The sequence below is a fragment of the Hypomesus transpacificus genome, unplaced genomic scaffold (genome assembly GCF_021917145.1).
Source record: "Hypomesus transpacificus isolate Combined female unplaced genomic scaffold, fHypTra1 scaffold_27, whole genome shotgun sequence".
NCBI lineage: Eukaryota > Metazoa > Chordata > Actinopteri > Osmeriformes > Osmeridae > Hypomesus > Hypomesus transpacificus.
Window position 1 is genome coordinate 2,565,219 of NW_025813796.1, and position 13,781 is coordinate 2,578,999.

At 42.9% G+C, this 13,781-nt stretch overlaps 1 protein-coding gene across 1 annotated transcript; it reads left to right on the forward strand.

Annotated features, from left to right (window-relative positions):
* Window positions 1-5,508: 5,508 nt before the first annotated feature.
* LOC124463257 (arylsulfatase K-like) lies at window positions 5,509-8,098 on the forward strand. The gene is made up of 5 exons (XM_047015084.1): window positions 5,509-5,900; window positions 5,991-6,065; window positions 6,184-6,276; window positions 6,374-6,542; window positions 6,647-8,098. Exons 1-5 carry the CDS (start codon window positions 5,820-5,822, stop codon window positions 6,712-6,714), a joined length of 486 nt encoding a protein of 161 aa, XP_046871040.1. The 5' UTR covers window positions 5,509-5,819; the 3' UTR covers window positions 6,715-8,098.
* The last annotated feature ends 5,683 nt before the right edge of the window (window positions 8,099-13,781 follow it).

Consider the following 13,781-nt stretch of genomic DNA (forward strand, 5'->3'; position numbering starts at 1 on the left):
CACCACCTGAGAGAACTTCTGTATGACCCACAGCTGGAAGAACTACCGGTCTGCACCTACTGGGACAGCACATGCAGTAACACCTCATCTACAGTCCAACATGACAGGACACAGGGAAGATACTCTACCCCTGTAACAATGGAGGGGAAGTTTTGTCAGACTGGGTAGAATCTTGGAAAACACTGGCTGACACCTTTTAGTTTTGAAGCACACATTTGTAATTTCATAAGAAACCCATCAAGGTGCTCAATATTAGCTTCTGGATGACCTCTTTATCTCTGTGATCCTTTAGAGTGTCTGTGTATTTGACCGATTTGTTGCCTAAGATTCGTTGGTTTGTTATTGTTTTAATTACAATACCGGTTGAGGGTGATGCAGGTTGTTTTTGAAACTGTGTCTGTACTTTCAGGAATACAATACTTAGTATTTCTGATGAGCACCGATAATTGTGTCAATACTGAAAGATTGTTAAGGATTTTAGAAGTAGCATCCCTAGACTTTGGAAAGACCTGTTATAGGACATTACATTATATTTCATTCATTGTACGTCACGCTAAATACCCCGGATAGTGCACATAGAAAGTACAGCAGAAGATCAAGAACCAGAACAAGCAAGACAGGCGAGAATTATACCTTTTTTTATTGTTGTTTACTATATTACAGTGTTTATAGTTTCATGATCGTGTTTTCATTGATCATCTAATTAAAGTCTTCATTTTGACACCATACTTTGTGTCAAGTTCCTCAATGGATACAATGTTGTACAATGTAATATCATTTTGTGTTAAGTTTGGCAAATGAAGTGTTGAGATAAAAAACTCATTACTGATTCTCTCTTTTTAGAGAACCATTGAGTGTCCCAGCTGTGAAAGATATTGGCCGCGTTTCCCAGATTTGATCGTTCTTAAGGACTTAAGAAGGCTCTTAAGAAGGGTTCGGCTAAGAAGGAGTGCAGGGGTGTTTCCCAGACGCGTTCTTAACTACCTTCTTAAGATCCCGCCAAAGAAGCTTCTTAAGAAGCTCTTAGTGGGAGCTGTCCACCGCCGTGGTGTTGAAACTAAATCAATCGATGCCAGGAAAATCGATCACCCACCACTTTATCAGCGCACGAATCACACACAACACCGTGTGGTCCCAAGGCCGTAATCATAATACACATCCCCCCCAATATTTAAATCTGGTCAAAATGACCCCCCCAATATATTGATATAAAAATATAGATGTGCTACGCTACGACAGGCAACCACGCACGCTGTCCGAAATTATCATAACAAATTTAATTTGTACCCCCCAATGTTGACTCCATGGCTACGGCCTTGAGCCCTATACATGATAGTTGATATGGGTTGTGTGATGGTAGTGGTAGTGGGTTTATTGTTGGGAGTAGGGTGGTGCTGATATCCGTGCTTGGTGACTGGTGGTGACGGCGAAGGGGCTGATAGACATCAAAAGAGATTGATAAGCTCCTCTCTGGTCTGGACACCAGCTTGGTGGAGTGCTGCTCGGGATTCGCGGGGGGCGAGGTTGGGGGCTTCATCTTCTGATGATTCCCCATCTTCATCCTCAGGAGGCGGCTCATCTGCTCCAACGCGCACTGCTTTGTTGTGCAGCATGGCTGTGACAACAATCATGCGGCAACATTTTACAGGTGACAAGCGCAGCCCCCCCGACAAACGATGGCTACATAGGAAACGACCCTTCCACCTGCCAAACACCTGTTCAATGTGGGTCCTGGTGTGTGTGTGGGCCTCATTGAACCTCTCCTCCTGTGGTGTTGCTGGGTTGATCATCGGTGTCACAAGGTAACTCGTGGGTAGAGGGTAGCCACTGTCCCCGAGGAAGATGCTCCTGCCGAACTCTCCTCTGCCAGCCTCAGCCACAGCTGATTTGGCCCACACGAAGCTGTCGTGTGTGCCTCCTGGCCACCTGGCAACGATATCCGTGATGAGGCCATCGTGGTCCACTGCCACCTGGGTGTTGATGGCAGCGTAATGTTTCCTCCCAGTCCAGCACGGATCCACCAGGGAGGGATTGTGGATTGGGATCAGTGTGCCATCCACGACACCGATTACCCGGGGGATCCCAGCCATGGCATGAAATCCACTGTGGACCTGGCGGACCTTGTCCCATGTGGGGGGCATTTGGATGTGTCGGGGCATGGCGCAGGAGGATCGGTGTTACGGCTGCCACACCCCGTGAAACCAATGCCTTGCTGAGGATGGTGCCATCCCCATCCCCCACCACATCCAGGAAGCTCCCCACTGCGTAAAAACGCAGCAAGGCCAGGAGCTGCACCTCCGGGATGAGGGGAAAATTGCAGCGGGTTGCCCTCCGGATGTGTGGTGACACTAGCGTGACGAGGCGTTGGATCTCCATACGGGGAAGCCGGTACTTGGACTGGACAGCCCGATCCGACAGCACATTCAGTGGGGAGAAGTGCTGACGCACATAGGCATTTATATAAACTATCTGGCTTCGCGCACGGTGATGCTGTTGATTAGCAGCGAGAATATTCTGTATTGCAGCCATGCCCATGGTGTCTCACTCGCGTGGACTTCAGCAACGCCTTTACATATAGACTGAGGTGGAGCCTCGATCTTTTGATGAGGTTCCAGCCGAATTCAATTACACCTGTCAGTTTCCCTGATATCTGTGAAATACCACAGGGTTGTTGATGTTTTTATATCTAATGTAAACTCATGCAGATGCCAAATGTTTGTGACAACGTAATGAGTGATAGTAATGCTTCATTTTATTTATGTAGCTACAGGAACACATGGGCAATTATTTGTTTTTTTATCGTTATTTTTCTTCTTATGCTATTATTTTTCTTGCGTCAGTGTTCTGCGGCTGTGGGCGCACATTTATCATCACACATGGTTTTAGTATTCCTTTGTGTCAGATACAACTTTCCATGACGCGGCTGCAGTGAGCGTTTGGTCGCTAAGAAGACTCTTAAGAGTGGGCCAGGCTGATCTTACATTTCCTTCTTAGTGAAAGATCTTCTTAAGCTAAGAACGACTCCGGGAAACACGTCCTTCTTTCACAGCGCTCTTAAGAGCGCTCCTAAGAAGGTCTAAGCGCTTAAGAGCTTCTTAACGAATCTGGGAAACGCGGCCATTATGAGGCAAGACTTACCCCCCCAAAAAAACGTACCCATCAAGTAGTTCAGCTTCAATGCACCCCTACAGCCCTGTTCTGCTGGTGTCGTGAGTGCTCAAACCAAGGACACTGGACATCAGGTAATAAGCGATAAATGGGTTCTGCCGTCTCCTCATGAAAGGAATACATATTTCGAATTGTCATTTTAATCTGTGATGACATTGCAAGGTTAATTTATGTATGGGCAAAATACATTGAATGATGGAGAATAATACATTGTGGTCTTTAGTCAAATTGAAAGGAAAGTTATATTACATGTGGCAGTTGTTTGTTGCTTGAATTCTGCAATCTGCCCTTGCCGTTGACTAAACTTTGGATACTTTTTTCATAGTTTTCAAACAGACTGCATTTTTTTCATTCTAATCACCATTGTTACATTTTGTGATAAAGCGTAGTCCTGGCAGGAAAATTATACAGGATCTGTATTGTTGTTGACACTACCTCAAAAGTCAGATTTACATAACGATCTGGTTGCTGGTACACACCTTCGAGAATCACAATGTAGACTCACCATATATGGCCTCAGAGGAATGTATACCAGAATATGATACCAATACTTAATTCTTCATGTTGCATTTACATTCACACAGAGAAAAACCTGATTCACCTTCTGAAGGGTATGACTTGAAAGGAACCTTCGTTCCTCCTGCTTCATAGAGAGAACCAAGTGACGCTGAAAAAATCTGACATGGACAACTGCAAAATTAAAACCAGTGTAACACATTCACCATGATCCTAAAAGGTTTGGAAATCAAAAGTCTGCATACAGCTGTAAAAAAAATATGGCCTCTCATTCTGGAGACCCCCAGTTTATCTTTGCGTCTCTACAGAATATGGCTTTAGAAGAACCCACACTTGTCCAAATCATAGATCCAACAAACACAACCCTTGTAAGTTGTCTGTTATAGTCTATTTTGTGCAAAAAGTTGTGATGTTGTTCCTGAAGGATCCTTTTATTATTGTACATACTCGGGGCTCAACATTAACATTTTTTGGCACTGGCCCCACCAGGCCAGTGGGTTTGAAACTTACTGGCTTACTTACTGAAGCCCTACAGCTGTGACCTCTGTGGTAAAACCTTTAGCCAGGCTGACAGTTTCAGACATCACTGCATGATCCACACTGGAGAGAAGCCCTACAGCTGTGACCTCTGTGGTAAAACCTATAGCCATGCTAGCACATTCACAGTACACTGCAGGAGAGAAGCCCTACAACTGTGACCTCTGTGGTAAAACCTTTAGCCGTGCTGGGGATAAACAGCTCACTGCAGGACCCACACACAAGAGAAGCCCTACAGCTGTGACCTCTGTGGTAAAACCTTTAGCCTGGCTGACAGTTTCAGACATCACCGCATGATCCACACTGGAGAGAAGCCCTAGAGCTGTGACCTCTGGTAAAACCTATAGCCATACTAGCACATTCAGAGTACACTGCAGGATCCACACAGGAGAGAAGCCCTACAACTGTGACCTCTGTGGTAAAATCTTTAGCCGTGCTGGGGATTTAACAGCTCACCGCAGGACCCACACACAAGAGAAGCCCTACAGCTGTGACCTCTGTGGTACAGCCTTTAGCCTAGCTGGCAATTTCAAAACTCACTCCAGAATCCACACTGGAGAGAAGCCCTACAGCTGTGACCTCTGTGGTAAAACCTTTAGCCAGGCTGAAAGTTTCAGACATCACTACATGATCCACACTGGAGAGAAGCCCTACAGCTGTGACCTCTGTGGTAAAACCTATAGCCATGCTAGCACATTCAGAGTACACTGCAGGATCCACACAGGAGAGAAGCCCTACAACTGTGACCTCTGTGGTAAAACCTTTAGCCGTGCTGGGGATAAACAGCTCACCGCAGGACCCACACACAAGAGAAGCCCTACAGCTGTGACCTCTGTGGTAAAACCTTTAGCCTGGCTGACAGTTTCAGACATCACCGCATGATCCACACTGGAGAGAAGCCCTAGAGCTCTGACCTCTGTGGTAAAACCTATAGCCATGCTAGCACATTCAGAGTACACTGCAGGATCCACACAGGAGAGAAGCCCTACAACTGTGACCTCTGTGGTAAAACCTTTAGCCGTGCTGGGGATTTAACAGCTCACCGCAGGACCCACACACAAGAGAAGCCCTACAGCTGTGACCTCTGTGGTAAAACCTTTAGCCTGGCTGACAGTTTCAGACATCACCGCATGATCCACACTGGAGAGAAGCCTTAAAGCTGTGACCTCTGTGATAAAACCTTTAGACAGACTAGGGAATTGACAATTCACATCAGGATCCACACTGGAGAGAAGCCCTACAGCTGTGACCTCTGTGGTAAAACCTTTAGCCAGGCTGACTATTTCAGAGCTCATAGCAGGATCCACACTGGAGAGAAGCCCTACAGCTGTGACCTCTGTGGTAAAACCTTTAGCCGTGCTAACAGTTACACAGATCACCACAGGATCCACACTGGTGAGAAGCCCTACAGCTGTGACCTCTGTGTTAAAACCTTTAGCAATGCTAGACATTTTACAGACCACTGCAAAATCGACACTGGAGAGAAGCCCTACATCTGTGACCTCTGTGGTAAAGCCTTTAGCCAGGCTTTCACTTTGAGATCTTACTGCAGGATCCACACTGGAGAGAAGTGCCTGTATCCCAATGTTACCACATGGATGGACGTTCTAAGGGCAGAACGGTTTTCACACCCAGATGATGGGCAAACTGGACTACACATCAAGAGGTCACTCAGTCAGGTGGGATTAACCAGTGGACTCTGCCAAGCATAAAACAAGTAACTCAGACTCAGACTGTGACAGTGTTAAATGTATGTATTTTAACCACAGAGTAATCGTTTGGAGGCATGGACGCGAGATGTTCCTTTCCTTCTGCGTCAGGAAGGAAGGCCAGTCACCGACCTGGTGGGAAACTTCTCCACTGACAGGGTTATGATTAAGGAGTGGGAGAGTGTAAACAAGGCCACCCAGTGGATCTCCCACAGTGCTGCCTCTCTCTCACAGCCCTTTGCCCTTTACATAGGCCTCAAATCTGCCCCACCCCTACCATACACAGTCTCTGGGACCCACTGCTGGGGGATCCACCTTTTGCACCTCCCCTTACTGGCTTCAGAAGGTCATATCTTTAGCAGTTCATGTTTATTTATTAAATGATAATGCACACAACAGATTTTCACTTTGGTGGGGATTTATTCCTTTTCTCTTCTATGCAGGTGATGTATGACCTTATTTTGCTTCCAAAATGGCTGCCCTTGTCCGTCATGCATCCTGTTGACTACTTCTTCATCACACTAAGAACTTCACTGGTAACTTCACAACAGAGGCAGTCAGAAGCATACAAGCCTTCTATTATGCCGTGTGCTGAAACAGATGCCATGCTAGGTTTGTTGTAAACCCGACCAACAGTTTTGATTGAAGTTTGATGGGGGGGGAAATATTGAATTCACTTTCATCACATTTTCATTTTCATCACATTCTTTGTTCAGTTCTACAAGATGTCCATGCTGGAAGGCAGCTCCCATGTTCCCTTGCTGGTCATGGGGTCCAGGGGTGAAGTCTGGCCAGCCTGCCTGTATTCCTGGTGGACCGTTACCCCACCCTGTTAGGTGAGGACTGGAAAGCTAGTATCCATAGCCCAGAATGTTGTTTTGGGAAAACATGGTCAATTAGTGGACTGTGAGTCAGTTTTCAATGGAATGGTCTTGAGTAAGACTTATATGACATTCAACATCCACTTCTTTTAAGACTTGTGACAATGTGAACAAATGCTCATGATAAGGAACAATATTCTTATCAGAAAACATTTGAATTCAATGTTTGAATTCCATGCTGTAATTATTTGTCAGAGATAGCTGGCATCCCTGCTCCAGGTGGTCTGAGTGGCCACTCCCTTGTTCCCCTGGAGACTATGTCAGGTGGCCAGCCTGGATTTGGACTGGCAAAAGGATGTCATAAACAACGAGAGAGCCATTGATGAGTGGCTCATGGACTCATAGAAATAGATATTCTATGGACATCTGAGACCATTCCTTCTGTTTCAACAAGCTTTGACTAATGTCATATTGAACAAGTCTCAAAAGACACTGTAGCTGGTCTCAGTGAGGGTAAAAGGAATCCCATTTTTTACAATAAAAATGGACTGCATTTATACACCACTTTTGTACCTTGGTGGCACTCCAAGCGCTTTACATTTGTTGCCTCTCATTCACCCATTCACACTCATACATTTACGGCGGCACAGCTGCCATGCAAGGCACTAGCCTGCCCATAGGGAGCAACAATGAAAGAGGAAGTTATTTTTCACCGTAAAATGAATTATGAACCGATTATTAAATGATGTTTTGCTACACCTCTCCTGACTCCTGTGCTGTCTTATATTTCATATTGAGTGAAAAATTAACCAGGATATTCAGCAAATTGTTAGGCTATTTGATAAAACTAGGGAAATGCCTCTTGTACCAATCACAGTGCATTTACAGTGCAGTTCTTGTTAGGAAGTGTGCTGGAGGCAGGCAGACCATGTTAAAGGCACCCGACCAAGAAGGACTGGGCTACTCCTTCATGCAACATTGTAACGCCCCACATCCAGGGATCTCCGGGAATCTCACTCCAAACTTGACGACCCTGTAGTAAATGAATAATAAAATTCATAGTTTACCCACCTAAAATGTTACCACTACACCACTGCTACATTGTGATCCGCCAGCCCGTTATGTAAATCTGACTTTTGAGGTAAAGGGTCAACCACAATACAGATCATCGATAGCTAATTGTCCTTACAGGATTACTATGGAGTCACATGCATACCATAAACATCTATAAAAAATATGTGTATGGTTGAAAGAAAGCATTTAGTCATAGTTCTCGCAGTAACACCAATTCCTGATGGCAACATGACTGTTAGGAGTCTTCTGCCTTCTTTGTTAGGCTGTCACTCATAATTCCACGCCCCTCTGAGTTGACGCAACGCCTCCTCTGCTAAATCAGGGCCAAAAGTCTGCAACTGAAAAAAAAGATCTGAAACTGAAAAACAGATCTGAAACTGAAAAAAAAGATTTGAAGCCGTAAAAAAAAAATAGTTTTGAATCTGAAAACATGAAATGTGGAACTGAAACATATATAAAAGTGAAAAATGAAAATGAATAATTTATTCAAAATAATTCCAGAATTGTATCAAAATTGGTACACTTATTTTTGGTTTGAATACATGGTTTTATTTTTCAAGTTTTAGATTTAAAATTAAATTTTCAAATTAAAGCTTTAGTTTTTCAACTATGTATTTGTTTTCAAATTAACAAAACATTTGGCCCTGATTTAGCCCCATAGACGACGCTGTCTCACAAAATGATTTTAACGAAAACAATGGCAGTCATTCAATGCATTCTATATGAAAGCAATGAAAAAAGTGTCCACTATTTATTTCACAGACTGTTGTGTTAAGTTTGCTAAGAGTTTTGTAATTTCATAATGAAAAAATGTGTTAATCCAATTGTGTTTTTGTTGTTGCTTTGCCACATTGCTAATCTGTTTTTGATAGGTCACCGGTTTTGGTAAAACACCTGCATTGTTTGCAGTCTCAGGAAAGGGCAGAGATTGCAACAAGGGCGAAATAGTCAATCAAACATTGGGGGGGACAGCTGTGGGACTTTCTGTGTTGGGCTTATTACCACTTACCCATATACATTCACTCACAATGTCAGTTAAGAGCTATTAATGTCAGTCTGGTGTCCTGTACCTTAAAACATGTTAAATGAACTACTACTCTGTTAATAATGTCTAACATCCTCCAGAAACATACTTCAGCAAACAAACATACTTTTCCAAAGAAATAACGGACGTCAGCTGCTGAAGTCTCGTTCATTTTTGGCCACTATACAGCGAAATACAACAGCAACGCAATTCCATAGGGATGAAAATGATGAAGGGAGAAAGGACAAATGGCAGGAGTCTAAAATAAATTGTTAGATAGCCCAATTCAGAGAACAGGAACGTAGCCCAAAACACTGTCAAAGCTTTGGTACGTTTGACTAGCCTACTGTAGTGATGGGAAGTTCGGTTCTTTTTACTGATTCGGTTCTTAGAATCTCGTTCAGTAAAATGAACAAATCTTTTTTCGAGTCATTTGTTCATTTCAGGGGGGGGGGGGGGGGGGGGGGGTTGGGGGCTATACGTCCACTGCAAAGGACGTATAGCCCCTATACGTCCACTGTAGGTTAGTGCATGACATGTGCACCAGCAAATACTATTTCAAAATAAATTCCTGCATTAAAATAATGTATCATGAGTTTGTATGATTTGGTCATGTATTATCACACTAGCATTTAATTATCACGTCAAACAATTACACTGCACTAAACTGTAAGTGTAAATGTAAAGTGAAAATAACAAAACCAGTCAGTATGATGACTTGAGCGAATATCATTCATTCACGTCTTACTAAAACAGCGGCCACGCGAAAGGGAATAAGGAAACTGTTTCCTCTACTAAAAAATACAATGCGGGTCACGTGAAAAAAGGATCCAAAGACTCGTAGAAAGACCGAGTCGGGGAAGGAACTAATCATTCGTTTCCTCTAGCTACAGAGCCTATGCAGGTCACGTGAAAAATGATCCAAAGACTCGTAGAAAGACCGAGTCGGGAAAGGAACGAATCGTTCGTTTCCTCTTGCTACAGCCTATACAGGTCACGTGAAAAATGATCCAAAGACTCGTAGAAAGACCGAGTCGGGAAAGGAACGAATCGTTCGTTTCCTCTAGCTACAGAGCCTATGCAGGTCACGTGAAAAATGATCCAAAGACTCGTAGAAAGACCGAGTCGGGAAATGAACGAATCACTCGTTGAGAGGACTCGTTACTACCGAGTCCTTATAAGGATTCGTTCAAAATGAACGAATCGTTCACGAACGACACATCACTAGTAGCTAGACGGTTACAGACAGAGTAACGTGAGGAAAATTCCGCAACAGATGGTAGTCGGTCATAAGGCTACTATCTTAACAAAGAAAGAAAAAAAACTACCTGTGACCTGCCTACGCTAATCCCTAAAGCCTTATTTTAGATACAGTATAAGTTTAGATAGTTTGCAAATACAGAGGATAGCCTACTGAAGTTGAGTTAGCCAATGTCGTTAGCGATGCTAGCTAACGTTAGTTTGCTAGCTGTATAACATTTAACTGGGTCTTGCAGCGCTGCTTGATTTACAGAAATTATTCTGAAATGTTATGTTCTACTAGCCATTAGCCTACTTGAGCAAGGCCCAGTTTTCCAAAGCCCTAGTGTAACTGAGACGACACAGTAAATAATTTATCTTTCAAGTAATAAGACCCCGTTCAATTATTGAGCATTAAATTAGCTGCAAGGTCTGTAGACCAGGGGTGTCAAACTCATTTCGCATCGTGGGCCACATACGGCCTAGGGAGATGTCAAGTGGGCCGGACCATTAAAATTATACCATACTCTGCTATAAATAACCAAAATATCATGTCTTTCCTTTGTTTTGGTGTAAAGAAGCACAAGAACATTAGGAAAATATTGAAATTTAATGAACTATCCTTTTACAAAACATTTCATGAAACACCTCATATTTCCTTAGACAAATGTGCAATTTACTTTTATCATTCACAAATATGCATTGCAACTGATCCCACTGATTGTACAAAGGCACAAAACTTTAATTGGTACTGAAAAATATAGTAATGCACTTTAAGATTAAATGAGACTTTTAAAGAAAGGAATTTTTAAACCACTTACACATACGCATATAAAATCTAAATGTAATCCCTGCGTACACCTTACAAACTAAGGAGAGTGATTTTAAATGTGTAATGAAGAAAGTGTTCGCCTGTCCTGTAAATCTGTAAACTTCATACATGAAACATACATACAAATACAATACATACTGAAAATTTATGGAGTTGTATGAACAGTAGAATTCCATCACACAACTTTTGTTTTGAAGCTGCTGACTAACATTAAAGTGCACATTTTTTAAATCACCACAGTAAGGATTCATCTTCACAGAGCTGTATTCTTTCAATGCAAACAGTATCTAAGGCAGCATTTTAAAGGTGTTAGTCTAGTCTGGACTTGTATTTGTACCTGAAACTTGGCATCTTTTGGCCTGTACAAGTGCATCAACACCAGGTGTCATGTCCTGACTAGCTGTCACTTTCAGAATGTCATTTAAGTGCTTGTTTGTGAGCCTTGAACGCATTTTTGTTTTATTGATATTCATCACTGAGAAAATTTGTTCACAAAGGTAGGTTGTCCCAAACATGCACAAAATTTTAGCAGCCAGGGCTGTTAATTTGGGGTACCCTGGTAGTAGATACTGATAAAATCTGTCCAGACCTACAGAGGCAAATTTGCCCTTCAAATCTGCATCACACTGCAAATCAATTATCTCTAGCTGAATTTCATATTTCATATTTCATATTTTTCGCTGTGATGAGTCTCGTAGTGGCGTCGAATATTATATTCCTTCAATACCGAAACTTGTTGCAAACACACCAAGCACAAAGGTTTTCCGTGCATCTCTGTAAATAAATAGGACGTGGTCCATTTTTCTTTGAAAATTCTACACTCCTTATCTACTTTTCTCCGTTTGGATAACAACATTTTGGCTAATGAGGGTGTAGCGGAGAGGTAGAGACCAAGGTATTAACAACGTAACAAGCAGCAGATGGCGCATTGATACCGTCTGCTGTTTTCAGTCTGTCTCAGTGATGCGGCTTGTCTTCTACTCTGATGGAAAGAGTGCGCCCCTTAGCGGATAATCCATGAATTGCAGCGAATTAAAAATATTAATTCCATGTCTTTTATGCATTTTTTCCATTTTCAAATTATCCTGCGGGCCTGATCGAATCTCCTTGGGGGCCGGTTCCGGCCGTATGTTTGACACCCCTGCTGTAGACTTAAGCTGTGTTCGAAATGTCTTAAAATGCGTCCTTCCTTCCTTTTAAGACAGCGAGGTCTGTTCGAAATGTCTTAAATCTTCTCTTCCTGTCTAATAAGATACCTTGAAATACGTCACATAACGGTCATTTTTTAAGAGAGCATCTGAGCTGCCTTGCTGTCTTAATGGCAGCACGTATTACCCATAACTCTGTGCGCGGCGTTACCGTGAGCAACAAGTTAAACAGAATCCTTTGACCGCCATTGCTCTAAGTTTTTACAATTCATATTTCAGCTAAACGGTACTTGTAAATCAGCATCTGAATAAAAATGTATCGAGAAATGGGCAGTGTAGTTGCTGAAAATGTACTTATTTTATTGATAACACTCCTAATTTGTAAATTTGCTCCGACTTTTTGATAACGTACAGTACCTAGCATCGCAGTGCAGACACTAGCTAGTTGCTGCGTTTTATCATAATCCTATCAAATGAGTGAAATACAAACACAAATGTTATGAGCTATTGAGCCTATATCAAATACAGCTTAACTTGACTTAGTGTGACAATAAACTCAATGTAATTGACTGCCGTCTGACAAAGTGCGCTAGTGCGAGCACACAAGTACACGCAGCGCGATGACGTACATCCTGTCTTAATAGGCTGTTCGAAAACAAAGTTTTTTAAGATACCTTACCCCGAAGAGAGCTGTCTCGTTAGACACCTGTCTAGTAAGACATCAAGGATTAAGACAGCTGTCTAAGTTTTCGAACACAGCCTAAGCCACTTTATTTTCACCTCTTGGGACTAAGCCACTCGAGCAAACACAGATCTGTGTTTTGCTAATGCAGAATTCGGTAAAATAAAATCGGTAAAATAAACGTTATGAGTGGAACATAACATGAAGTAACGTGGCATTTTATTTTAGAGTTTTATCTTGTCAAGTGGGGCAAGTAAATTTGTCTTCCACTTGCCCTACAAAAAAATCCACTTGTAGCGGACAAGCCTTAATGTCGAGCCCCGCGTAATTTTGTATTTTTTTATTATACATTTTGAGTTTTATTCACATCCATTATGCAGGTACAATGCATTGTGACAATAAAATTTGATTAGGTCAAAATCAACAAATGATCGTGATATTTAATCGTGATCCCAATATTGATCAAAATAATCGTGATTATCATTTTGGCCATAATCGTGCAGCCCTACTTAGCATGATCAATATATGATCATCAATATACTGTATTGTAGCCTAACCGTGGCACACCAGCCAAAACAATATATAGAAGAACTCGAGCTTCATCTATTATGCCACAAATGATAACGCAAATTATCTATTTCTACAGCCATGACATCAAAACAGGCAAAGAGGAGGAGGTCCTACACCCCTCAGGAGATGGAGGTAAGGGTGGCAGAGGTGAGTGGGGGGAGGAGTGTGAGGGAAGTGGCCAAAGAATGTGGCATGCCTGCCACAACCCTCCAGGATTGGGTGACTGGTAAGTACACCCATGGGCCCCACACCAACCTGGCCATCACTCCGGATGAGGAGGAGGAGCTAATCAGGTACTCCTTGTGGATGGCAGACCATGGGTGGCCATTGAGCCGGGCCACCATAAAGGTCTACGCGCTGGAGATGGTAAGAGCCTCAGGGAGGGCATCTCTGGTCAATCTAGAGCGAGGCCTGAGTGACAACTTGTCACGGTTCCGGGCTTGCCACCCGGAGCTGTCTAC

What these genes read in the sequence shown, in the direction of transcription:
- LOC124463257 (XM_047015084.1), top strand. Translation starts at nt 5,820, where the DNA reads ATGGACGTTCTAAGGGCAGAACGGTTTTCACACCCAGATGATGGGCAA. An exon ending in GAAGGCCAGTCACCGACCTG is followed by an intron (nt 6,066 to 6,183) that starts GTGGGAAACTTC and finishes CCCTTTACATAG; the next exon opens with GCCTCAAATCTGCCCCACCC. An exon ending in CCCCTTACTGGCTTCAGAAG is followed by an intron (nt 6,277 to 6,373) that starts GTCATATCTTTA and finishes TCTTCTATGCAG; the next exon opens with GTGATGTATGACCTTATTTT.